This window comes from Mobula birostris, chromosome 32 (assembly GCF_030028105.1).
Source record: "Mobula birostris isolate sMobBir1 chromosome 32, sMobBir1.hap1, whole genome shotgun sequence".
Taxonomy (NCBI): Eukaryota; Metazoa; Chordata; class Chondrichthyes; order Myliobatiformes; family Myliobatidae; genus Mobula; species Mobula birostris.
Window position 1 is genome coordinate 7,000,641 of NC_092401.1, and position 26,587 is coordinate 7,027,227.

General features: G+C 46.0%; 2 protein-coding genes across 6 annotated transcripts in view; one reads left to right on the plus strand and one right to left on the minus strand.

Annotated features, from left to right (window-relative positions):
- Positions 1-10,221, plus strand: part of crb3a (crumbs homolog 3a) — a 28,024-nt gene extending 17,803 nt beyond the window's left edge. For all 4 annotated transcript variants that reach the window (XM_072248360.1, XM_072248359.1, XM_072248361.1 and 1 more), the window contains 2 exons: positions 4,957-5,006; positions 6,142-10,221. In XM_072248360.1, the coding sequence (XP_072104461.1) occupies positions 4,957-5,006; positions 6,142-6,336 (245 nt within the window). In that variant the 3' untranslated portion in view covers positions 6,337-10,221. The remainder of the gene's footprint in view (positions 1-4,956; positions 5,007-6,141) is intronic.
- The window catches only part of dennd1c (DENN domain containing 1C), a 103,105-nt gene continuing 85,668 nt past the window's right edge, over positions 9,151-26,587 (minus strand). Inside the window, exons 15-23 of one of the 2 annotated variants that reach the window (XM_072248357.1) lie at positions 26,406-26,507; positions 24,967-25,057; positions 24,814-24,854; positions 24,220-24,291; positions 18,541-18,597; positions 17,041-17,175; positions 15,822-15,889; positions 14,837-15,047; positions 9,151-11,652 (exon numbers count right to left, since the gene is read on the minus strand). In XM_072248357.1, coding sequence (XP_072104458.1) covers positions 10,534-11,652; positions 14,837-15,047; positions 15,822-15,889; positions 17,041-17,175; positions 18,541-18,597; positions 24,220-24,291; positions 24,814-24,854; positions 24,967-25,057; positions 26,406-26,507 — 1,896 coding nt within the window. In that variant the 3' untranslated portion in view covers positions 9,151-10,533. The remainder of the gene's footprint in view (positions 11,653-14,836; positions 15,048-15,821; positions 15,890-17,040; positions 17,176-18,540; positions 18,598-24,219; positions 24,292-24,813; positions 24,855-24,966; positions 25,058-26,405; positions 26,508-26,587) is intronic. The other variant, XM_072248358.1, reaches the window with a different exon arrangement.

A 26,587-nucleotide genomic window follows, 5' to 3' on the forward strand; every position in this document is an offset into this window, starting at 1 on the left:
TGAGAGATCCGGTAGAGGTTCACAAGATTATGAAAGGCATAGATAAAGTGAACAAACCTTGGGGCCATTTGATGTTGATGAGGCAGGAGGCTGCTGAGAGAAGAGAATGGAGAAAGATTTTGATTGATTGAGCTACAGCACGGAGTGGGTCCTTCTGGCCTTTCGAGCCCCACCACCCAGCAGCCCCCCGATTTAACTGCAGCCTCATCACAGGACAGTTTACAATCGCCAATTAACCTCCCAATCGGTATGTCTTTCTGGACGGTGGGAGGAAACTGGAGCACCCGGAGGAAACCCATGTAGTTACGGGGGAGAACGTGCAAACTCCTTACAGGCAGCGGTGGGAATTGAACCCTGGTCACCCGTACTGTAAAGCGTTGTGCTAACCACTACGTTACCGTGCCGCCTGAAGTTGTGCTGCTTCTGTGAAACGGAGGTGCGAAGGAGGAAAGGATAGTTAAAGGACTAAAACTGAGAAAAAGCCTTGCTTAGAGGCATTATTCTCTCCACTGTGATTGTGTTATGAAGCAGACCGGACTGGCTTGTTCAATGCTGACTGTAGACCAAGGGTTCCCAGCCTGGGTCCACAGGCCTCTCTGTTAATGGTAGGCGTCCACGGCATAAAAAGGGTTGTGAAGCCCTGCTGTAGACCTTTATTTGCTGTTTTGTGATGTTACTGAATGGTATACGATCAATAAAACCGAGTTGTGTGATACTGGAATGATCTTCAAGGTGTTCTAGCTATCATAGCAACATGTCTTGGCTGTCATCCTTGCTTTAAATGTGGCACGCAACCTGTGTTTGTCATGTCATCTTCAGCCTTGCTAAGCCTGAGATTTGCCATGCTGCGATTCATCACATTCTTCACCGACTGAGGGGCACAGCGGAGAACCTGGCACTCATACTGGCCTTGGTAATGTGTAGGATCACAGAATGACCTGTACTGAGTTTCTCCGGCATTTTGAATGTGTTGCACTTCAGGCAGTATCCACAGAGGGGAATAAAGAGTAGAGACCCTTCATCGGACTGGAAAGGAAAGGGGAAGAAGGCTGAATAAGAAGGTTGGGGGATGGGGGGGTGATGGCTGAGACCAGGTGAAGGGGAAGCTCGGGGAGGGAGGGGGTGATGGATGAGACCAGGTGAAGGGGAAGCTCGGGGGGGAGGGGGGGTGACGGGTGAGACCAGGTGAAGGGGAAGCTCGGGGGGGAGGGGGGGGTAATGGGTGAGACCAGGTGAATGGGAAGCTTGGGGAGGGAGGGGGTGATGGGTGAGACCAGGTGAAGGGGAAGCTTGGGGGGGGGGTGACGGGTGAGACCAGGTGAAGGGGAAGCTCGGGGGGGAGGGGGGTGATGGGTGGGACCAGGTGAAGGGGAAGCTTGGGGAGGGAGGGGGTGAAGGGTGAGACCAGGTGAAGGGGAAGCTGGGGGGGGGTGATGGGTGAGACCAGGTGAAGGGGAAGATCGGGGAGGGAGGGGGTGATGGGTGAGACCAGGTGAAGGGGGAGGGAGGGGGTGACGGATGAGACCAGGTGAAGGGGAAGCTCGGGGAGGGAGGGGGTGACGGGTGAGACCAGGTGAAGGGGTGATGGGTGAGACCAGGTGAAGGGGAAGCTCGGGGAGGGGGGTGATGGATGAGACCAGGTGAAGGGGAAGCTCGGGGGGGGGTGACGGGTGAGACCAGGTGAAGGGGAAGCTCGGGGGGGAGGGGGGGGTAATGGGTGAGACCAGGTGAATGGGAAGCTTGGGGAGGGAGGGGGTGATGGGTGAGACCAGGTGAAGGGGAAGCTTGGGGGGGGGGTGACGGGTGAGACCAGGTGAAGGGGAAGCTCGGGGGGGAGGGGGGTGATGGGTGGGACCAGGTGAAGGGGAAGCTTGGGGAGGGAGGGGGTGAAGGGTGAGACCAGGTGAAGGGGAAGCTGGGGGGGGGTGATGGGTGAGACCAGGTGAAGGGGAAGATCGGGGAGGGAGGGGGTGATGGGTGAGACCAGGTGAAGGGGGAGGGAGGGGGTGACGGATGAGACCAGGTGAAGGGGAAGCTCGGGGAGGGGGGTGATGGATGAGACCAGGTGAAGGGGAAGCTCGGGGGGGGGGGTGACGGGTGAGACCAGGTGAAGGGGAAGCTCGGGGAGGGCGGGGCTGACGGGTGAGACCAGGTGAAGGGGAAGCTCGGGGAGGGAGGGGGTGACGGGTGAGACCAGGTGAAGGGGAAGCTCGGGGAGGGTGATGAAATGGGAAGCCAAGGTCGTAGGAGAATACAGTGGAACATGGGAGAGAGAAAAGGAAGAAGGGAACCAGAGGGAGGTGAGGGTAGATAGAAGAGTAAAGATAAAAGGGGAGCCCGGATGGGGGATAAAAAACAGAGAATAAGGAGGGGGAAGAAATTACCAGCTATTCGAGAAATCAAAGTTCCTGCCATCAGGTTGGCGGCTACCCAGATGGAACACGAGGAGTAGCTTGTCCAACCTGACATTGGCAATAGGATGTTGAATTGAAATGGATGGTTACCAGGAAATCCCCTATTTTGTGGCAGATGGCGCCAAGATGCTTGACGAAACAGTCTCTCAATCTGTACTGGATCTCACATTTGAGACCCGCGTGGTCCTTTATCGAATAAACTTCCCAGAGCTTGCTTCTCCTCTGTATTGGCCGTTTTATTGGGATCAGTGGTTGTCTTTCAGTATTTTGTCAGCAAATATCCTCATCACCAACACCGATCCGGTGGCTCACTGACGCGGTGCAGAGGCTATGGCAGCCCCGATTTCCTTTCTTCCAACAAGGGCAGGGTGCTGCAACTCTGAAGCATCTGCAGCCACTGCGGCGGCTGGAATGGGCCGCCCCACCATCCAGCTAAAGTCCCCAAGCCGAGGAGGCTTGAGGCCCTTTGCACTTGGTGTCAAGTGATCCGTCTCGCATGTAGGAACAGGAAATTGGTGATGCTTACGTGCTTTTACCCTGGAGCACTGCAAGCAACGGTGACCGACAATCCACAGGAAGATTTCAGCAGGTTAAACTGCGTCTGTGTATAGTGGGTGTGGGGAGGAATTCATGCTTCAGGTTAAACCCCAGAAAAGAATGATGCTGTGCTTGAGTGAGGGGTAAGTTTACCAAGGTGATTGACTGTACTCTTAATGGTCACGTTACAAGGAGAGATTGGACTGAGTTTTATTCTCTAGAATTTAGAACAATCTGGGGTATTTTAACTTACTTTATTGTCACCAAACAATTGACACTACAGCGTACAATCATCACAGCGATGTTTGATTCTGTGCTTCGTGCTCCCTGGATTACAAATCGATAGTAAATATTAAAAATTTGAATTATAAATCATAAATTGAAAACAAAAGGGAAAGTAAGGTAGTGTGCAAAAAAAAAACTGAGAGGCAGGTCCGGATGTTTGGAGGGTACGGCCCAGATCCGGGTCAGGATCCGTTCAGCAGTCTTATCACAGTTGGAAAGAAGCTGTTCCCAAATCTGGCCGTACGAGTCTCCAAGCTCCTGAACTTTCTCCCAGAGGGAAGGGGGACGAACAGTTTGTTGGCTGGGTGGGTCGTGTTCTTGATTATCCTGGCAGCTCTGCTCCAGGATAACTTTGTGATATTAAGGATTATCTGAAGAGATGGCTGTTGTTATTTCTGCATACTGGGGGAATCCAAATTCCAAAAATAGTGCCAGACCTTTCCAAAGTGGGATTGGGGTATATTTTTGTGCTGAAAAGTCAGCTTTGGGACTTGTTGCGAATATCTGTAGGTGGAGAGCTAATTGTTGACCTTTAAGTGTGAGTGACAATGTGGCTGTGAAAACAGGTAAGAGTATCCTGTGGCCTCTTGCTCCCCAAATTTATCTCACTATCTACAAGAGTACAGCGTCCTGATGAAAGGTTTCGGCCCGAAATCTCGGCTGTTTATTCCCATCAATAGATGCTGCCTGACCTGCTGAGCTCCTCCAGCGTATTGTGTGCATTACTTTAGATTTCCAGCATCAGGAGTATCTTTTACCTACTTCTTCCCCAACCCCCAGCTCATATAGGTGGTGGCTTTGTTCCCCTGGAAGGCTGCATGGTTCTGAAGGGCCAAAGAGCCTCTGTCATAATAAAAGAAACTGCAGTAAACCCTTAGCTGATCAGGTAGCATCTGTGCAAAGAGTGAGAGTTAAATCATTCATTCTGTTTCTCTCTCAATAATTGCCGCTTGATGGCTGAGATTTTCACCGCTTTCCAGTTTTATTTCAGATTTTCAGCATTAGTAATTTTCATTTTGGTGGGGAGCAAGGCAAAATATGATGTTAGCGTTCATTTCGAGAAGATAAAAGGAAGGATGAAATGTTGAGGCTGTGCAAGGTACTGGTGAGGCCTCGCTTGGTGTACTGTGAGCAGTTTTGGGCCCCTTGTCTGAGAAAGGATGTGCTGACACTGGAGAGGGTTCAGAGAAGGCTCACAAGAATGATTCTGGGAATAAAGGGTTTACCATTTGAGGAGCGTTTGATGTCGCTAGGCCTGTATTGACTGGAATTCAGAAGAATGAGGGGGGAATCTCATTGAAACCTATCGAATGTTGAAAGGCTTTGATAGAGTGAATGTAGAGAGGACGTTTGCTATGGTGGCAGAGTCTAGGACCAGAGGGAACAGCCTCAGAATAGAGGGATGTACTTTAGAAAGCAGATGAGGAGGAATTTTTGTACCCAGAGAGTGGTGAATCTGTGGAATTTGTTGCCACAAGCAGCTGTGGAGGCCAAGTCATTGGGTTTATTTAAGGCAGAGGTTGATAGCTTCTTGATTAGTTAGGACATGAAAGGTTACCAGGAGAAGGCAGGAGGTTGGGACTGAGAGGAAAAATGGATCAGGAAAATGGCGGGGCAGACTGCTGTGCCAAATGGCCTAATTCTGCTCCTATATCTTATGGTCTTAATACTTTCTTTGATTATATTTTAAAAATAAAAATCTTTTAATTTTTCACGACAGGGGACAACTCGACTTCAAATACCACACCACCAGTGAAATCTGAAACACCGGTAAGTCTCCCTCTTTTCACTTGGTATTCTCCGTGTTTGAATGTCAGGCTTTGACGCTGCCTTGTGTGTGAGTGGCCTCAGCCTTGCATCATTGAGTGAAGGTTGTGCATTTACCAAGGCCAGTCAGCGTTCAGTCACCTCTTCCTGTTTGCAAGTTTTGTCTGTGTGCCTTCAGATAAAAAAAGGCCCATCATTTCTCAACCAGCTGGTGGTCTCTGGGTCACTTGATGCCACTGAGAATTGTTTGCTTTACTACAAGAACGGTGAGACTGGTGTTTGTGAACACCTTCCAGCCTCCAGTGGTCTGTTTGTCTATTTATTGTGATACCAGATGGAGCAGGCCATCCTGGCCTTCGAGCCACGCTGCCCAGCAAAACCCGATTTAACCCTAACCTAAGCATGAGACAATTTACAATGACCAATTAACCTACCAGCCGGTACGCCTTTGGACTGTGGGAGGAAACTGGAGCACCCAGAGGAAACCCACGTGGTCACGGGGAGAATGTACAAACTCCTTACAGACAGTGGCGGGAATTGAACCAGGGTCGCTGGGATCTGTAAAGTGTTGTGCTAACCACTTCGCCACCATGATACCCCTTGTCAGGATGTTTCCAATACTGATTTCAGATGAGAACTGACAGGGTTGTCTGGACTGAACTAGGAGGTTGACAGAAACCATCAACCTTGTATGCGTTGAACTTGTAGTTTTGGGCTGGACCAGCAGGAGTTCGACGTGGACCTTCAGTGGTTTCTTGTTAATTCTGGCACTGTGAGTTCCTGTCCTGCCTTGGGGTTGGGAGGAGCGGCTGGGGATCAGCTACATGTAATGCTACCCCAACCCCTGTCAGAGTTCCATGCCTTTCTCTGTACTGCTGAAATTCGGTAGAGAAGCGCCCCAAAGATTGGACCAACAGAGGCAACAGCAGGTGAATGCTCGAGGAGGAGTCACTGGAGGTAAAAGCTGGAGAGTGTGAATATGTGGTGCTTGCTTTTTGCTGGGGAATGGGGATAAGCAAGAGGCAACAGGATACAGTGAGGAGGGGTAACTGACTAGCATGGACTTGGTGATGTTGGCGTAGGAGGTTTGTCAGGGGCGAGTTCTTCACTGACCTGTGCTCATTCTGGGTTCTAACAGATCGCCGCCATCGTGGCTCCTTGTGTGATCGGGGGCGTGCTGCTCATTGCGATCATCCTCACTGTGGTTATTATAAAGGTGAAGGGGAAGCGCAGGGAAGAAGGTACGTACAACCCCAGCCAACAGGAGCAGGTTGGAGCACGGACGCAGATCAACCACGGGCTGAAGCTGCCACCCGAGGAGCGTCTCATCTAGCCAAGCTCCCGCCGCAGAAGATATCATGAGGACTGTTGTTCAGATCATTGGAGTGAAAGTCTAGCAATATTTCTTGTTTCTTTTGGGAATACCATTAATTACAAGACAGATTCTGTGACCTTTCTCCTTTTTATGCATTGCTCTTTGTGGGTCTATAGGCCAACGATGGTCTGCGGGATCTGGTCAGTTGTTGCTATTTCCCCTTGGCCCTTATACCTTTTGGTTAAGACTGGACTGATGCATTTCCACTACCCTGCAGCTCTCAGTGTCCCAGCTACAAGTAACAACTTGTGGACTGTTGTGTGCGGGTGCTGTGATAACAAGAGAGGTGAGGCTTGTGATGGATTTGTGGGGTGATGGGAGGGCAGGAGAAAATGGTTGAAAGTGTTCCCAAAAACCTTTGGACGAGGGGGCTAGGCCGCGTTGTACCTGGGTCTGTGTCGTATACCATGAATTAGAAATAGACCTAGAACCAATGGAGCATCTCTCCCACAGTTGAAACAGCAGTGCAGTGAACTGAGAGTGGGTACTCGGCAGCCAGAAATAACATTTGTTAGTCTCACTAATATTAATTTCATCCATTAGTCTATTTCTTCCCATACGAGGCACTCTTCATATTGTTAAGTTGTGTCAATCCTTCCTGGTAGAAAGTTGCAGATCTCAGTTATACTGGTCGTTTCTCAAAGGCCCATGTAATTTTAAATTTCTTTTGAAGGACCCTTGTACTGGAAACTGCTGGATTCTCCAGTTTGGCCCATTGTGTTTTGGTAGTTCAGTATTAATGTAGTATAATTAACTTTAGGATGCACCAGCTCTTGTGTGTTGCTGGCTTCACTCATACCTTGCTGCACAGATTTGCTCTGCAGACACTAATAGGCTTTTTAATCAAGTGGGTCCTCTAAGGTGGAGATTGTTAGACACTGGACAATGCCTTGAAGTCCATTGGTGAGTGAAAAAGGACTATAAGCAAAGAATTCGAAGATCAGTGGGCATTGCACATATTTATCTAGTGCTTTCATGGGAAATTTATAAATGCTTTTTCCTATTGATGACTTTGATGCAGCTATCTTGCACTAGACAAATATTTTGTATATAGAAAGGGAACTAAACTAAATTCAACAAAGGCACCAGCAAAACAATTTCTCTGGATCACAGCTGCTTTCAGTGACGTGAAGTGAAATGCAAAGTTCAATCTCTTCCTGGTTAGGAAGCTAATTGCCGTTACGTAGACACTGAATTAGGTTCTATCAGGGCCCAAACAATATTTAGCCAACACACGCAGCAATCACACTGAGATTAAGACATTCTTGTAATAGTATTTTGACTTCTCATTTTTTTCTATAAAAGTCAGAAACTACACAATCTGTATTGTCATCACTAGTGTGCACTTTATCTAGAAAATCACTTATTATTTTTGACTTCTCTATGATTGATTGTTTAAATGAATAATAGAATTGTGTTCTGTAAACATGGTCATTCACCTTCTCAGCAGGGATTGTGTCTAGGAGAAACTTACAGCAACTTGATTAGAGCATTCAATATTTAACTCAATGCCATGCATTCAACTGAAGTGTTGACCATTAACGGGCCAAAATCTAGGTCTAGTTATCCTGTTGCACTGTTAGCTTCACCTGAACAATTGATGTGTGTCTGTAAAACAGGATGTCAGTTAATTTTGTGGATAGTGAAACAAAAGATGGAAGTTATGTGCTAACAATTGCTATGGTTTTAAAAACTACTCCTGAAGTGGAGCAGAATGTGTGGCTGAACAATTAAAACTGGTGCTTGCTCTGGATGCTGGGAAACTTAAAACCAGGTTAAATATCCACAAGGCCACCACATAATCGACCCTAGATGCATTTGAATCTCAAAGAGCTAAGCAGCTGGGAACCCGAAACAGAAGGAAGCGATGGCGGGAGCGGTCAGCAGGTTCAGGAGGACCATTTGCAGTTCGGGTTAAGACAACTGAATCGTTTTCCCCAATTGTGCTGTTGTGTCTTTTTATATGTAGGCAAAATTTTGGGGAATTTTAACCCTCTGAAAGTAATTAATGTTTTGATGCATTGATTAGTCAGGACATGAAGGGATACGGAGAAAAGGCAGGAGCCGAGAGGGAAATGGATCAGCCATGATGAAATGGCGGAGCAAACTTGATGGGCCAAATGGCCTAACTCTGTCCCAGTGGCCACACATTTTAATTCCACGTCCCATTCCCATTCTGACATGTCTGTCCACGACCTCCCCTACTGTAAAGATGAAGCCACACTCAGGTTGGAGGAACAACACCTTATATTCCGTCTGGGTAGCCTCCAACCTGATGGCATGAACATTGACTTCTCTAACTTCCGCTAATGCCCCACCTCCCCCTCGTACCCCATCCGTTATTTATATTCTCCCCCTTTTTTTCTCTTTTTTTTCCTCCCTCTGTCCCTCTCACTATAACTCCTTGCCTACTCTCCACCCTCCTCTTTCTCCCCAGGCTTCCAGTCCCACGATCCTCTCCCTTCTCCAGCCTCGTATCCCTTTTGCCAATCAACTGTCCAGCTCTTAGCTCCATTCCTCCCCCTCCTGTCTTCTCCTATCATTGCGGATCTCCCCCTCCCCCTCCCACTTTCAAATCTCTTACTATCTCTTCTTTCAGTTAGTCCTGACGAAGGGTCCCGGCCTGAAACATCGACTCTACCTCTTCCTATAGATGCTGCCTGGCCTGCTGCGTTCACCAGCAATTTTTGTGTGTGTTGCCTATATCTTATTGTCTTATTTACTAATTGATTCTGAATTTGCACTCCTTTGTAGCTCTGTGTATTTAACTTCCAATTTAAAGAGGCAGTCAAATGATCTTTTATGCACATCTTTATTCTGAGAAGGCAAGTTTATTTCATCATCTGCATTGACAAATGAGGTTCTTGTCAATTCATACCATTTTCCAGACACCTAATCCACAATCTTATACCATATCTGGTCATCAGAGTACCGAGTCACTACATTTAAGTCTTCCTCACCATTTCCCATCAGAGATTTCGGCGCTGCTGAGTCTAAAATAAATGTGCTGTCTTATTTGGAATGTCTTTGATACAGGTACAGAACTACATGGCACAGAATTAACTAGTTCAGAAACCAGTGAAAGTCCAGGCTTACTCCCTTTAACTGGGGCTGCATGCTTTGGTAATACTGCACTTGGATGGAGTGAGAGAGATTTTGGAGGACTGAGGTAGGTTTTCCATGGAGGAGTTGAAGAGATGGTTTGGATATTTTAGCACCTGCAACATACAAGGATTACTGCACTATTGAAGTGACTGATAACATCTTGTGGATAAGATGTTATCAGTCAGAGCTACATGGAGCTATTTCAAAAGTGGGTTGGGGGATGCTGAGGTGTTAGGAAGGTGTGTACGCAGCAGGTCAATAAATGTCCATCACCTACTGCTTATTTTTCAAATAAACAATGGAAGATCTGATTCCCTGTCTCTCCACAACCGTGACTACAATTCAGAAACCATGGCTCTACTTTGAAATATCCTCAATTTGTGACAAGGATGACATATCATTTCCTCTTGAACAAAACATTCCCTCTGATACTTGCTGCTCCATTCCCCCTACCAGGCCACCTGAGACACGTGAAGCCAGCAGCCTTTCAGGGCTGTATTTCTCTTGGTTGAAACTATCGAAATAATACAGATTTCCGAATGGACAATAAACCCTAGAACATGACCTCATTTGTACATGTGCTTTTTTTTTTGGTTCTCTGTTTGCTCTAACTATTTAATATGTATTATTTATTTAAAACTGTAGATTTTTATTATTGTGTATTGCAATGTACTGCTGCCATAAAACAACAAATCCCGTGACATATGTCAGTGATATTAAACCTGATTCTGATTCTAACTCTGAGCACAGCTGCTGTGCACCCCACTCTTAAGTTCATGCAATTTTGAAATTACACTAGCATAGCCTAACTTTTGAAATGTCAATTCCCGACCATCAATAGCATCAGCTCAAGCTCTTGATGACTTTGGGGGAAAGAACTCTCCTTTTCCCAGCACACTTAAGAAGACGTGTCAAGGTAATGATTATTATATGAGTCACGGGAAGAGCTGGTGCTTGCCGAGCCAAAGAAACAATCGATATTGACATTCAGTCACTGAGGAAGGATTAGATCATCACTAGTGGGGGACAATATATAAATTTAATTGGCTCCTAGGATTCAAATCTCTTTTTCAGCTCTGAAACCTTTTTAGGTGTGGTAATACCTGGATCATTCTCCACTGGTGACGTAGATTTTGCTTTCTGATCTTTCTGCTCCTCTAATGATACTGTTTCTGGCAGCCTCCCAGCATCAGGAAGGTGGGAGGAAGCCTCAGCGACAGATTTGCCTGGTTCCTCCTGCCATTCGATTTTTCCAGATCTGCTCAAGGCCCCAGTAGCTAAGACGGATACTGGGCGGACCTTCCCTCTGCTGGGCTCGAGCCTTTGTTCCCCGGCGCAGGCTTGGAAGTAGGACAGCACTGACTGCATGCTTGGGCTGGCTGCCTCCTCGCTGGCGGCTGGGACTGTGGGATCGCCTGGGGAGGCCTCCTCAGTCCGGGCCTCAACAGTAGACTCAGCACTCTGACTGCTGGGGCTTCTCTCATTCATAGCATAGTTGCCTCCTTCCATGCTTTCAAAAGCCTGTGACATTGACCTACCCCTTAGTCTTGATGTTTTAGGAGCTGTTGGTGGAAGTATCAGCTTAGGTTTTCCTTCTTTACATGTTGCCAGACTGTTGACTTCTGTCACCTCTGCTTCTTGACTTTTACAGTTGCTGACTTCCTCTTTAGAGGGTTTCATCTCACTGATCTCTGAAGGCAAACTGAGAGAGCCCGAGTCCTCAATTAGCACATCATTCCTTGCCTCGCTCTTGACCAACTTGGGGGCTTCATTTTCAGCCAATGTTCTGCTGGGCTGAATTAGTGGTGATCCCTTATCCCAGTGAATCCCTGTACACTTGTCATTCTCTTTGACAGCTGGTGAAACAGGCAAAGAGTCCTCCAGTGATCCAGGATCCTCTGGATTACTGCTGCTTGGAGTATTAAGGGTCAGAGGCTGCAGCTCTGGGGATGTTATGTTTTCATCATGGCTTGAGACACTCCCGGAATCCCCAAGGTCTGCTTGGCTGGTAGACATTGAGGACCTGCCAGATGTTTCCTCCAGTGAGGCTGACAGGGACATCATACACTCAGCGGAACCATCAAGACCCCACATCTGGGACTTCATGGGTTCAGATTCTCTCCTGCTCTTGAAGTTGATGTCCTCTTCGCTGGGGTTGGCACCTTTGACCTGCAGACACAAGAACATTTGTAAGTTTCATCTCACCGTGAATATCCAGGGTAACTTGGTGAGCTTGAACAGCATGAAGTCAGCATCCCTCACCTCTCCTCTCATTGTCCCTATCTAATTATGTGACATTCTACAGGTTCAATTCCCATCGCTGCCTATAAGGGGTTTATACGTTCTTCCCGGACTTTTGGGTGCTGTCGTTTTCTCCCACAGTCCAAGACATTTTGGTGGTAGGCTAACTGGTATTGTAGAATTGTCCCACGGTTAGGCTAGGATTAAAATAGGGGGTTTGCTGGGCAGCATGACTTGATGGGCCAGTTCCGCACTGTGTGTCAGTAAGTAAATAGCAGCACATGTTACACACAATGTGTATTCGAAGAAATTAAAACCAAGTGCTGGAGAGTGTATTTTACTTGGGTGCTGGACCTTTGGCACAAGTTAAGCGTGGTAACTATTGAGCACGCAGCAAAGTTCCACAGGGTATTCCCACCAGAAGGGGCCCATTCTGATCAGTGAATCAACAATGTAAAAAGTAAAGTTCAAATTTCTCCAAGGTAGGTATAGGGTTTGAACTCATCACAATAAGAACTTTGAAATCAAAAACTCCCCTCAGTAAAGTGACTCCAAGCTGGTTGGAAAATCCGACGGCATTTCCTGAGGGAAGAATAGCCATCTGTACCCACTCATAAAGGGAGGCTTGGAATTGATATCTGAGTAAGTTACAGCAACCCTCAGACCTGAGGCACCACAGGAAGTGCTTCTACCCCACAACGTCAATGATCAGGTTCACTGCTGGCATTGGATGCTGTCTGTGTGGAGTTCACATGCCCTGTCTCTGGCTGCAGTACCCATCCCCCCCATCCCGAACACTCGCTGGGATGGGTGCTGTAATTAACCCTCGTGTAGGTGACTGGTGGGAGAATTGGAATGGGGTTGATGGGCATACACGATTGAATGAGTTACAGGAAAATTGGAGCGGGATGTGGGGAATCTGTAAGTTGGCATACATACTGACATTGGAGAGGGTTCAAAGGAGGTTCATGAAAATGATTCCCAGATTAAGAGGAGCATTTGATGGCTCTGGGCCTCTACTCGCTGGCATTCAGAATGAGACAGGGTTCTCCTTGACACCTACTGAATGTTGAAAGACCTTGGTAGAGTGGATGTGGAGAGAATGTTTTCTTTGGTGGATGAGTCTAAGACCAGAGGACACCGCCTCAGAATAGAGGAGCATCCTTTTAGAACAGAGATAAGGAGAAATTTCTTTAGCCAGAGAGTGGTGAATCAGTGGAATCTGTTGTCACAGACGGCTGTGGAGGCCAAGTCCTTGGGTGTATGTAAGGCAGAGGTTGATAGATTCTTGATTAGTCAGAATGTGAAGGGATCCAGGGAGAAGGCAGGAGATTGGGGCTGAGAGGGAAAATGGATCAGCCATGATGAAATGGTGGAGCAGACTCGATGGGCCAAATGGCCTAATTCTGCTCCTATATCTTATGGTCTTATGCAATAAGCTGAATGGCCCCTTGTGTTATAAGAATATGCAAGGAAACAAAATTACTGGGAGCTTCAGTTGGACAAAAAAAAAAAGCTGAGTTTGCCAGCGACAAGCATGTACTAAAATTGATATAAGGAAATAATCATATAATCTGTTTTGAATGATCAGAGAATATTACAGCACTGAGTCTGCAGTGTCATAACACCAGTCCACTGTTCCTCCTTTTGCAGCTATGCAAATTATTCTCTCTACCACCCAACCAATTTTGCCTTGAAAGTCCTGATTGTTTCGGCTTCCACCACACACGAATGAATGGCAGATCCATCGGTATGGCATAGACTCGATGGGCCGAAGGGCCTGTTTCCGTGCTGTAGTTTTCCATGACTCAATCTTAAGCACACTTGGAGTAAAAAAACATTCTTCTTCATAAGACATAGGAGCAGAATCAGGCCATTCAGCCCATCAAACCTGCTCCACCATTCAATTATAGCTGATTTATAATTCCTCTCTACCCCATTCTCCTGGCTCCTCCCTGTAACCTTACTAATCAAGAACATATCAACCTCTAGTTTAAATATACACACATTCACCACCCTCTAGCTAAAGAAGTTCCTCTGCATCTCTGTTGGGAAGGGACATCCTTGTATTCTGAGGCTACGCCCTCTGGTTCTAAACTCCCTCACCATAGGAAACATCCTCTCTATGTCGACACTATCCAGGCCTTTCAATATTCGGTAAGTTTCAATGAGATGCCCACTCCCCCATTCTCTGTGCTCCAGATCTGTGCACCATTTACCTCTATCTACTCTAGCTAAACTAGTCAGGATCATATACATCTCTTGCTAAATTTCTCTATGGAATGTTTTTTGCTCTAAAGAAAGCAAACCCAGATTCTGCAGCCTAACCTTATTGGTAATATCCCTTCTATCCAGAACTATTTTCGCATTCTTTAGACCTTCATGTTCTTCCAACATTGTGGTGTCCAGAAATGGAGGGCAATGTGTGACGGAAGTGTTAGATTCATCTTGGGGTAGGTTAAAGGGTCAGCACAAAGTTGTGCTGTTACTGTTCCACGTTCTTGATTTTATTTTATTGAGATACAGTGCGGAATAGGTCCTTTGAGCCGCACCGTTCAGCATACCCTGATTTAATCCTAGATTAATCATGGGACAATTTACAATGACTAATTAACCTATGAACCAGTACGTCTTTGGATTGTGATAGGAAACTGGAACACCTGGTGGAAACCCATGTGGCCACAAAGAGAATGTACAAACTCCTTACAACCTTCACTATAAATATACCCAATGAATTGGCCTACACAGCTGTCTGTATCATTGAATTCCACAGATTCACTACCCTCTGGCAAAAGAATTTCCTCCTCATTTTTGCCCTAACAATAAAATTCCTCCACATCTTTGTTCTAATAAAGATATTGGCTCCTCATCTCCGTTCTAAAAGAAATTGATCCACTTGTCTGTTTTAATTGAGGTAGAGTCTATGGAGTTAACGTTTCGGGTTGATGATTTCCCATCACAACAATTCTGATTAAAGGAGACTGAACTAAAACATTGTTTCTCCTTCTGCAGATACTGCCTGATCTGCTGAGTGTTTCCAACACTTTCTGCTTTTGTTTTAGATTTCCCAAATCTTTGTGCCTGGTATAATAGAGATTAAAGAGCATTTTACCCCGCGGATGTCCTCCATGGAGTCCAAGTTGAATAAGTCGAGGCTGCGCGTTCCATATAGATGGCCCTTGTCGTGAGCTGTCTGGGTACTGAGAGTATCAAAGATCTCCCCGAGCAGGTCCATATTCTCTTCCTGCAGGAGGCTGCAGTCAAGGAATTCATCAGTGATTGTGTCCAGGGAGCTGTCTAGTCCATCCTCCTCACTGGTGGACCTGCACAAGTCAAGCAAATATCCGGGCATCAGCAGTCTGGAAAGGGCTGAAGATCAGGAGACTTAAAACCCCAACGACGGTCAGTCGGAGAAATGGGAAAATGCCTACTAGTTTCCTTTAAAGGTGGGCCCATAATTACGTCGATGGGACAATGTGCTTGCAGTCCAAAGGTGATGGGACAGGAAAATGGGTCTGCATCCCAGCTGATGGAGTGGGGAAAAGGTCTGCATTTTCTCTTTGCAGTGAAGGAGGATGAGAGGTGAATAAATAGAGGTGTCCAAGATGATAAGAGGCACTGATGGAATGGATAGCCAGAGACTTTTCCCCCGGGGCAGAAATGACCAATACAGGGGGCATAATTTTGAGGGGATTGGAGGAAAGTATGAGGAGCATGTCAAAGATACAGAGACCGGTGGCTGCATGGGACACACTGACAGGGTGGTGACAGAGCCGCATGCATTAGGAGCATTTAAGAAGCTCCTAAATAGGCACGTAGATGACAGAAAAACGGAGGGTTATGTTAGGAGGGAAGGATTAGATTAATCTTGGAGTAAGTTAAAAGGTCAGCATGACATCGTGGGCCAAAGGGCCTGCGATGTGCTGTAATGTTCTGGGTTGTATCCCATTGATATCCCAGCAGAGGACCCTATGTCCATCTTAGGATATGGATCAGGACGTGAGGGCCAAAAGTGCACGTACTCTGAGAATCCAGTTGGTCATCCCATTTGACTTACAGACACCTGCAGCTGAGGGGGTGGGAGAAGAACGATTTACCTGACTGTCCCAGTGGGCAGTGGTCCGTTGATGCTTGTTTGGCGACGGGTTGGTCTGCGGGGGCGAGACTAGAGGAGGAATGGTGAAAAATGTTAAAAAAGACAATGAGGGGCCGACAAACACTCCTGTTTGTAGCTGATAGGTTGATCTACCTTGACCAATTACCCCGGCATCATTTTTACACAAACTCTGAACATAAACTTAGTTGACACGTATCTGAGACTGGAGTCTTCAGATAAGGAGCCTGTGAATGACGCAGATGATAACAGTCATCGAAGGTTTTATTTAGAGATTCAACGCAGTAACAGGCTCTCCCGGCCCACACTGCCCAATGTGAGCTATTAACCTACCAAACCATACACGTTTGAAATGTGGGAGGGAACTGGAATATCCAGAGGCAACCCACACAGTCACAGGGTGAAACTACAAATTCCTTACAGCAGCTGCAGAGCTGAACCTGGGTCACTGCTGCTGTCGTAGTGTTACACTAACCAAGTTGTCAGATTGGGAACTTTTCTTCCCCCTTATTAATTTCAGGGCACGTGGGCACGTGGCCAAGTGGTTAAGGCATTGGACTAGCTACCTGAAGGTCGTGAGTTCGAGCCCCAGCTGAGGGAACGTGTTGTGTCCTTGAGCAAAGTACTCAATCGCACATTGCTCCGTGACGGCACTGGTGCCAAGCTGTATGGGTCCTAATGACCTTCCCTTGGACAACATTGGTGTCGTGGAGAGGGGGGACTTGCAGCATGGGCAACTGCCCGTCTTCCATACAACCTTGCCCAGGCCTGCACCCTGGAGAGTGAAGACTTTCCAGGTGCAGATCCGTGGTCTCGCAAGACTAACAGATGCCTTTACCTACTTATTAATTTCAGGCTTTGAGGTCACCTTTTGTTAATTTCAGGGCCCTGATTGTATAGTTTCTGCACCCAATGGTTAAGAAACCAGAATTACAGTTATTCTGGCCGCTCTAAGGAGAGGGAGACTGAGAAGAGAAACACCAACCTTCGACTGGCATTCTAAAAGTCCTCCCTCAGAAACTGAGCTGTGATGCCTCCTCCAGACAAATTACTTAGCAAGAACAAATGTACTGGCCTGTATTAAGTTGTTGGTGAGGCACCCAGGTTTTGAAGCCAATAATCAGTGCGCAGAGAAGATGCAGGGAACCCAATTCCTGTTCTTACTGGGCGTCCAATTGCCCCTCATTACAGAGCCTTCCTACCTGACCAAAGTGCTGGGTGATTGGCAGGCGGTTCTGCAGGGACTCTGTCTGGACGCGTCTCTGATGGATGGGGCCCCCAACCGGTTGATATCTCAGTGACCCACCGCGCTGAAACACTCGCTCATCACCCAAGTCCTGCAAATCAAAGTTCAAACTAAATTTATTATCAACGTACATGTCACTGTATACTACCCTGAACTAATTTTCTTGCGGGCATTCACAACAGAACGAAGAAATACAATAGAATTGTCAAAAAACTACACACAAAGACTGACAACCAATCTGCCAAAGAAAACAGTAAATAAAAAAAGCTATAGTACAGGATAAACAAGCAAAAACAACTTACTTAATAGATATCACCATTCTATACACACATAACTTACAGAAATCAATGTGAAAAGCACCAGAAATATGCTGAATTAAAAGAGGAAATTGAAAGACTTTGGGACATGAACAGGGTATACACTGTCCCAGTAGTAATCTCTATGACTGGTGACATCCCAAAGCCACTACACTATTGCATTAAACAATTAGGGCTACACAGCAATATCTATGTAAATCTTCAGAAAGCCACAATGCTAAACACCACAGGAACAGTCCGAAAGTTCCTAGCAATTCAGAAATGAGTGTGCGTGGTTATGCCTGTACCTCAGGTTTTACCAGCTTGAGCTGAAGAAAAATGTGTTTTTATAATAATACAGAAGTAAATAAATAACATTGAGACCATGAGTAGTCAATTCTTTGAAAGTGAGCCCACAGGCTGTCCTGACGAAGGGTCTCGGACTGAAACGTCGACTGTACCTCTTCCTACAGATGCTGCCTGGCCTGCTGCATTCACCAGCAACTTTGATGTGTGTTGCTTGAATTTCCAGCATCTGCAGAATTCCTGTTGTTTGCCATAGGTTGTTGAACCAGTTTAGTGTTGAGGTGAGTGAAGTTACCCACACTGGTTCAGGAGCCTGATGCTGAGGGGTAATGACTGTTCCTGAACCTGCTGGTATGGGAATAAGGCTCCTGTGCCTCCTTCCCGATGACAGCAGTGAGGAGAGGGCATGGCCTGGGTGGTGGGTGTCCCTGTTGATGGATGTGGCTTTCCTGTGGCATCGCTCCTTGTATATGTGCTTTTCCTGTGATGGACTGGGTTTTATCCATTACTTTCTACAGACTATTCTGTCCTTGGGCAGTGGTACTCACTCAGTATTCAGCACCGTGCTACATGGCTACAAAGCAAAAGGTCCCACCAGGGCCCTGCACATTCACATGGTACGGCCCGGCTTGCTTCCACATCCATAAGTGAGTCTGGCCTGGATTCAGATCACAGCACTGACAGTATCACTATATTAGTCATTCATATACAGTTGCATTCCAGGTTAAAACTTCTCCAAACACAAAGCCACAAAGTTTACAGAGGACAGGTCAGCCAGAGTGCGATAAAACCACCACTGAGTTTCAGCAAAAGCATAACAAGAAGGAAAAGTTAGATGATGTTGTCACCAGTACCTTGTGTTTCAGACGATTTTTCATCCCCTTCAAGCCCAATTTAGCTTGATCTTTAGCCTAGAAATAACAAAGACATCATGAATATTTTTGCATTTCTGAAACTGTTACCATTGACACCACCCCTCCAGTCTCTTAGCTCGTGACTCCATCACCAGTGATTCATTGTCATCATCTTCGGATCTGCAAGTGCTCCCCTTCTCTTCCCCTACCCTTCTTTCATCCCTGTTTCCCACCTCCCCCCGCCCCCACCAAAAAGTTTTATCTGCTCTGGAGCTGAAGCTGTACTCCAGTCTACAGCAACAAAAATGGCCATTTACAAAGGATCAACTTGTTACAGCATGACAAAGCCATGTCAATCCTCAAACTCTCCCTTCTGCTCTTTGCAAGAAACACATGCACAATCATTTTCTCTGCTTCTTCGTGCCTATGCTGACTACCCCCCCCGCCCCACCCACCAAACTACTTTGAACGTGATAATTGAACTTGCTTCCATTTACAGAAGAGATTCCACAGACACCGGAAATCCAGAGCAGTACACATAAAATGCTGGAGTATAAACTCAACAGGTCGGGCAGCATCCATGGAGAATGCAAGCAACAGGAATTCTGCAGATGCCGGAAATTCAAGCAACACACATCGAAGTTGCTGGTGAACGCAGTAGGCCAGGCAGCATCTCTAGGAAGAGGTACAGTCGACATTTCAGGCCCAGACCCTTGGCTGAAGGGACGAAGGGTCTCGGCCTGAAACGTCGACTGTACCTCTTCCTAGAGATGCTGCCTGGCCTGCCGCGTTCACCAGCAACTTTGATGTGTGATCCATGGAGAATGGATATTTTGGGCCAATATTTCAGACCTTAGACACTAATGAAGATCTGAGCCCAATCTATTGATTGTTCATTCTTCTCCATAGATGCTGCCTGACCTTCTGAGTTCCTGCAGCATTTTGTGTGCGCTTCCATTCTGCAGGATGAAGAAGTTTGGTACCAGAGCTGGTTTACCTCTCGCGATCCTCTGATTTAAACTAAAGGTGATGTTCAGATGCTGCACTGGGAGGATTTTCCTCATGCAACTCTGCTAACTACCTTAAACTGGTTCTCAATCCACACCTATTATTCAACTCATCTGACCATTTGCTTCTATTAAGTCACTACTCAATGCTGTCAGTGCTACAGGAGAAATTCTCCAGTCTCTCTGCAACTGAGCCTGGAGGACATTCTAAAAACTCTTTTGGGCTTTTGTAAGCTATACCGATGAGAATTAGATAATAATGACAACCAAAACAGTGTTTTATAGCAACACACATCAAAGTTGCTGGTGAACGCAGCAGGCCAGGCAGCATCTGTAGGAAGAGGTGCAGTCGACGTTTCAGGCCGAGTCCTGACGAAGGGTCTCGGCCTGAAACGTCGACTGCACCTCTTCCTAGAGATGCTGCCTGGCCTGCTGCGTTCACCAGCAACTTTGCTGTGTGCTGCTTGAATTTCCAGCATCTGCAGAATTCCTGTTGTCAGTGTTTTATAGACTGGTTATCCCTGCAAGGGGGCCTAAGTGCCTTACCTGCCCATACACCACCTCCCACACCTCCATTCAGGGTCCCAAACAGTCCTTCCAGGTGAGGCAACATTTCACCTGCAAATGTGCTTGGGTTGCCTATTGTGTCCGGTGGTCCCGATGCGGGTTCCTCCACCTTGGTGAGACCTGTTGTAAATTGAGGGACCACTTCGTCGAGCACCTCCGCTCCATTGCCACAAGTGCAACCTTCCGCTGGCCAAACATTTTAATTCTGACTCCCATTCCTGTTCTGACATGTCATCCATGGACTCGTCTCCTGTCAGATTTTACGACATATGCCGGTGGTATTATACCCAATCCTGATTCTGATTCTATTGACTACTTGAACTTGAAGGAAGAGGCAAGGTAGTAGTGGGAAATTAGCACACTCCAGAGGTAGTGCTAGGCTGTGAAAGGTGGAGTGACAGAGATGGGTGGTGTCCTGCAATCTGGAATTGGGCTGTAAAAGACTTGGAGAGGCGTAAAGGATTAAAGAGAGTAAGGGCCAAGGACATTTGGCAGAACTATGGTTAATGTTAGCGGACAGGTTTGACTGGTAGAAGGAATGTGAACTGTAAGTTATAAATAAAGGTGACTACATTTAGGTGTGGCTCAGTAAGATGTTCTCCTATGAATGAGTCAGGAGCTTGTTAGTTCAAACCCATTGCAAGAACTTGAATACAAAACTCGAGGCAGAAATATTAATGCAGTATCAAGAGGGTGCTACGCTGCTGCAGATTCCATTTTCAGATAAGATGTCGAAGCCTTGGGTCTTTTATAAAACTTCGGTTCTGAATGCTACTTGCTTACTCTTATTGTTTGTATGATTTTTTTCTCTCTGTGCATTAGGTGTTTGACATTTTTTTATTGGGTTCTTTTGGGGTTTCTTTGTTTCCTGGCTGCCTGTAAGGAAATGAATCTCAAGGTTGTATAGGGTATACATATGTTGATAATAAATGTACTTTGAACTTTGGAAGTCGAGTACGTTGTCATATGCACAAGTAGGTTTATGCATAGATGCAGGAGAAACTTGCAGCAGCATCACAGGCAAATGGCATCAGATAAACAACATTCACAAGAAAGCAAACATGAAGTAAACAGAAATTATACACAATTTTTACAAGAATGTAATTAAAACAAAAGAAAACAAAGCCCACTCTAGTGGAAAAGTGACTACAGCAGTCATAGTGTTGCTAAACTGTAGAGATTAGGGTTTTGCCTATTGGCTCAAGATTGAATAGCTGAAGGAAAGTGGCTTTTCTTCAACCTGCTGGTGGGGGACTTCAGGCTCCTGTTGCTCATGACAAAATGGCATGCACGAGGAAATCTGCAGATGCTGGAATTTCAAACAACACACATAAAAATTGCTGGTGAACGCAGCAGGCCAGGCAGCATCTATGGGAAGAGGTACAGTCGACGTTTTGGGCCGAGACCCTCCGTCAGGAAAATGGCATGTCCTGGATTGTGAGGATCTTTGATGACAGATGCTGCTTTCTTGAGGCAGTGCATCCTATAGATACAACCAATTGTGGGGAGGCGTTTTCCTGTGATGTATTGGTCTGAGTCCACTATTCTGTGCAGATTCTTACATTTCTGTACGTTTTAATTGCTGTACCAGACCAGCATTCAGCCAGTGCGGATATTTTCAACAGTATATCCATCTCATTACTGTACAGGAAGGATGTGGAAGCCTTAGAGATGGTGCTGAAGAGATTTACCAGGATGCTGTCTGGATGAGAGACCATGTTTTATGATTGAGCGAGCTAGGGCCTTTCTCTTTGGAGTGAAGAAGGATGAGAGGTGACTTGATAGAGGTGTACAAGATGATAAGGCACATAGATTGAGTGAGCAGGCAGAGACTTTTCCCCATACTGGAAATGACTAATACAAGGGGGCATAATTTTAAAGTGAATGGAGAAAAATATAGGGGAGGGTGGTGTCAGAGGTAAGTTTTCACACAGGGCGTTGGGTATGTGAAATGTACTGTCAGGGTGGTGGTAGAGGTAGATATATTAGGGGCATTTAAAAGACTCTTAGATAGCCACATGGAATTTAGAAAAATGGAGGCTATGTAGGAGGGAAGGGTTAGATTGATCTTAGAGTAGGTTAAAAGGTCAGCATAACATTGTGGGCCAAAGGGCCTGTACTGTGCTGTAAGGTTCTATGACCTCTGCTCTAGTACATCTCGAGAATTTTTTTGACAGTGTATGATGACAAGCTAAACCTCCATAATGTCTTAAGAAAGGTGAAGATGATGTTGTGCTTTCCTTATGATTCTATTTATGTGCTGAGCCCATGACGGGCCACAGGATATACTAGTGCCCAGGAATTTAAAGCTGCTGACTCTCTCCACTGCCGATCCCTCAATGTGGACTGGAAATGTCCATCCACCTACACCCTTCCTGAAGTCAACAGTCAGTCCTTTAATTTTACTGACACTGAACAAGGGACTGTTGTTGTGGTACCTCTCGACCTATCTCACTCCAGTACGCTGCCACGTCACCACATCGATTCGTCCAACAGTATTCGTATGATCGGCAGATTAAAAGATGGCATTGGAGCTGTACTTAGCCACAAGAAAATCTGCAGGTGCTAGAAATCCAAAGAACACCCACAAGATACTGGAGGAACTCAGCAGGCTGGGCAGCATCTACGGAAAAGAGTAAACAGTAACGTTTCAGGCCGAGTCCTGATGAAGGGTCTTGGCCCAAAGCATTGACTGTTCACTCCTTTCCATAGATCGATTTGCTTGCACCTTTATTAATGATCATTGAGGAGGAGACGCTGATCGTCTCTGACTGAGATCTGCTAATGACCCAGGTACAGAGCTACAGAGGACCCTGGTCTTGAAGCATAGTCATGAGCTTGGATGGGATAAATGTGCTGAGTGTTGAGCTTTAGTTTAAACCCAGGACTCTACATATTCTCCCAGATGGAGGTAAAAACTGGCACTAAAGTTCAGGTGCTGTTTCACAATCCCATGGACCCAAGCAACACACACAAAATGCTGGTGGAACGCAGCAGGCCAGGCAGCATCTATAGGAAGGGGTACAGTCGACATTTCAGGCAAACATCAACTGTACTTCTTCCTATAGATGCTGCGTTCCACCAGCATTTTGCCTGTGTTGTTTGGATTTCCAGTACCTGTAGATTTCCTCGTGTTGCCCACGGACCCAAGTTTATTCCTGACTTCCATGTTCTGTGTGTGGAGTTCACACGTTCTCCTGGAATTATGAGGTTCAATTAGATCCTCAGGTCCATGTCCCAGTTGTGGTAGGTGCTGGCAGTTGATTAGCGATTGTAAAATCTTCCCCTAATGTACAGATGAGAGGCTGAATCTGGAGAATGGTAATTGAAATGTGGAGAGAGCAGGTTACGGGATGGGGAGGGGAGTGATCGTTCCATGAGTTAGCTTAGGCTTGATGGGCCAGAATGGCTTCTTCCCATGTTATATGGAAATATGAGGAAGGAAGCATCCTTAGTGTCTGCTCAAAAGTCATTCCTCAATTTTACAAAAACATTATACATTTTTAGGAGTTCATCATTAAATATCCCCACCACCCTGGACATTGTTACCATCAGGCAGGAGGTACATGAACCTGAAGGTGTACGATTCAGGAACAGCTTCTTCCCCTCTGCCATCAGATTTCTGAATGGACACTGAACCCACAAACACTATCTTTTTTTATCTCTTGTTTTGCACTACTTATTTCAGTTAACTTTATAAATAAATATTGTATATATATTTACACATGTGTGTATAGAGTGTATATACACACACACTTTTACTGTAACTTACAGATTTATTGTTATGTATTGCAATGTACTGCTGCAAAATAACAAATTTCACAACATATGCCAGGGATATTAAACCTAATTCTGATGTATTTCCTACAATGTAAAAAAGTTAACACTTCAAAAAATACATTATTGACCACGAAGAAATTTGGAATGCCTTGAGGTTGTGTCTTTTCTTTTAAGTAAGTAATGGTGAGTTATTTCAGTCCCAGAGATTGTCCTGTTTTAACATCCACAGCGACCAGCCGTGAACACCCTTGACATCAGGCCAGTTGTCAGCAGTCACGCTGACCCTGCGGAATGGAGGGTTTGCTGTGAGCTCCTCAGTACTTACAAAGTTATACATGTTCTTCATAGCTGGATTGGCTTTAGATTTCATGGTGTGAATCAGGGCTCCACCACTTCTCTGCACATAAATGGAGTGAATTGTTGAAACATCATGTCTCATCTCATCATCAAGCCCCTAAATTCCTTCAAATTCATTCATGTTCCGTCACCTCCAGGCTTTGGTATCACAAGTAGCTTAGCACCCTTTCCACTGGAGTAAGGAAGCCCCTGATAAAATGTACTTACTCTCAGGCCAACTCTCATCATCACCCTTCACCTCTGGTAATCGGTAGCATCTCTGAGCAAGATCCACACTTTCTCCCGCTCCCCCAGAGAGCACCCTTCCCTCCCAACACTCTGTACCCTCCTTATCCCTCTGGATTCCATTCCCTCCCTCCCTCTCCCCCATCACTTCCTACTCTGCTTCTCTCTATTCCACACTCCCTCCCTCCTTCCGTCAGTTTCACTTCTACTATCTGCATCTTCTCTCTCCTTCCTTACTCCATACAATCTCTGGTCTCCTCTGACAGTCCCAGTACCCTGCCCCAACTATGATCCATCTATATCATTGGTGTTATCAATAAAAGGTGTTTTTATTTACCTTTACGTTTTGCTTCCATAGTTGATAGGTCTTGGAGCAGCCTGAGGGAATGGGATAAGCCCAGAATTAGTGGCCGTCACAATACAGGAAACACATAAGCATGGCACCTGCGCTGATTCATGTGAGAACTCGTTCAAGATGCTCAGTCCTCACCTGAAGAATAACCACCCAGATTAACCTCCTCCTCGAACAGATCTGTCAATACCTTCCCCTGGTTGAGCTTTTCCAGTCGATTATCTATAAACTGAATCAAAATGACATGAAACAGAAACAAATTGAATGTGAGCAGACACAAAGCTAAAGGAGAATTAACGGCGGGCTAAGTTGAAATGGGAAAGGCTGAAAGACTAAATCAACTCAAAAGAGATTTTCCTTGGGTCAACTGATTTATTTTACTTTTTACTTAGAGATACAGCAGAGCCCAACAACCCTGAACAGCCTAATTACGGTACCCCAATGAGACCAATTAACCTACTTACGTCTTTTGGACCCACACCAGAGCACTTGGAGGAAACCCATGCGGTCACAGGGAAAACATACAAGCTCCTTACAGGCAGTGACAGGTTTTGAACGTGGGTCGCTGGTGCTGTAGTAGCTTTACGCTAATCACTGCATTACCATGGTTGTGGGAGGAAGGGAGGGAGGTGATCTGTGTGAGGAGTTAAAATATAAAATTGGCTCTAAGAGGAAGAGGAGGTCTCATCACACACTATTTTGTTGGATCATGAAATGTTTTGCCATGGAGTAGTTTACCAAACACTGCTATATCTTGGAAAACAGGACAAATATTTTCATAAACACGAGAAAGCCTGCAGATGCTGGAAATCCAGAGCAACACACAAAAAATGCTGGAGGAACTCAGCAGGTCAGGCAGCATCTATGGAAAAGAGTGAACAGTTAATGTTTCAGGCCATTTTTTCAGGACTGGAAAGGAAGGGGGAAGATGATGGATTAAAAAGGTGGGGGGGAGGGGGGAAGGAGACTAGCTGGAAGGTGATAGGTGAAGCCAGGTGGGTGGGCAAGGTCAATGGCTGGAGAAGAAACAATCTGAGTAAACCATGGGATAAAAGGAAGGAGCAAGGGAGGAGTGATAGGCAGCTGAGAAGAGGTAAAAGGTCAGAGTGGGGAATAGAGGAAAGGAGGGGGGAAAAATATTTTTTTACTGAAAGGATAAATCGATACTCATGCCCTCTGGCTGGAGGGTACCCAGATGGAATATAAGGTGTTGCTCCTCCACCCTAAGGCGGCCTCATCTTGGCACAAGAGGAGGCCATGGATCAACACATCACAATGGGAATGGGAATCTAGGAGAGGTTTGAGGATTGTAAGAAGACAACCAAACCAGTGGGGTTATTTTGGGATCATTCTGGCACTGAGCTGGACCATTCAAGATGAGACATCTCTGTGCTGGAAACGTACGGTTCTGTTTCTTGAAATAATGAACAATGAGTATTCAGAATGGAAAACTGAGGAGGTTTTCAATGCATTGTGGTACCAGGGAGTCTGAGCAGGAGTGAGGTGATGAAAGACTTTCAGCCTCTGGGGTGGTACCCAATGCACAGACCCCATTCCTGCCTCATGTCAAGCCTCACCTGTTTGAACAGCTGAAGATGCACTGCATGCTGCAGGAAATTCTTCATCGAACTTGGTTTGTGGTCCAAAAATGTCTCCTCGCAAAATGTAACCGGTTCCCCCTAAGGACACAGGAAGTAAAAAAAAAATTCATGAGTAGTTTCACTTTTCCTCCTGGCTTTCTCAATGGTCTTCTCAAATC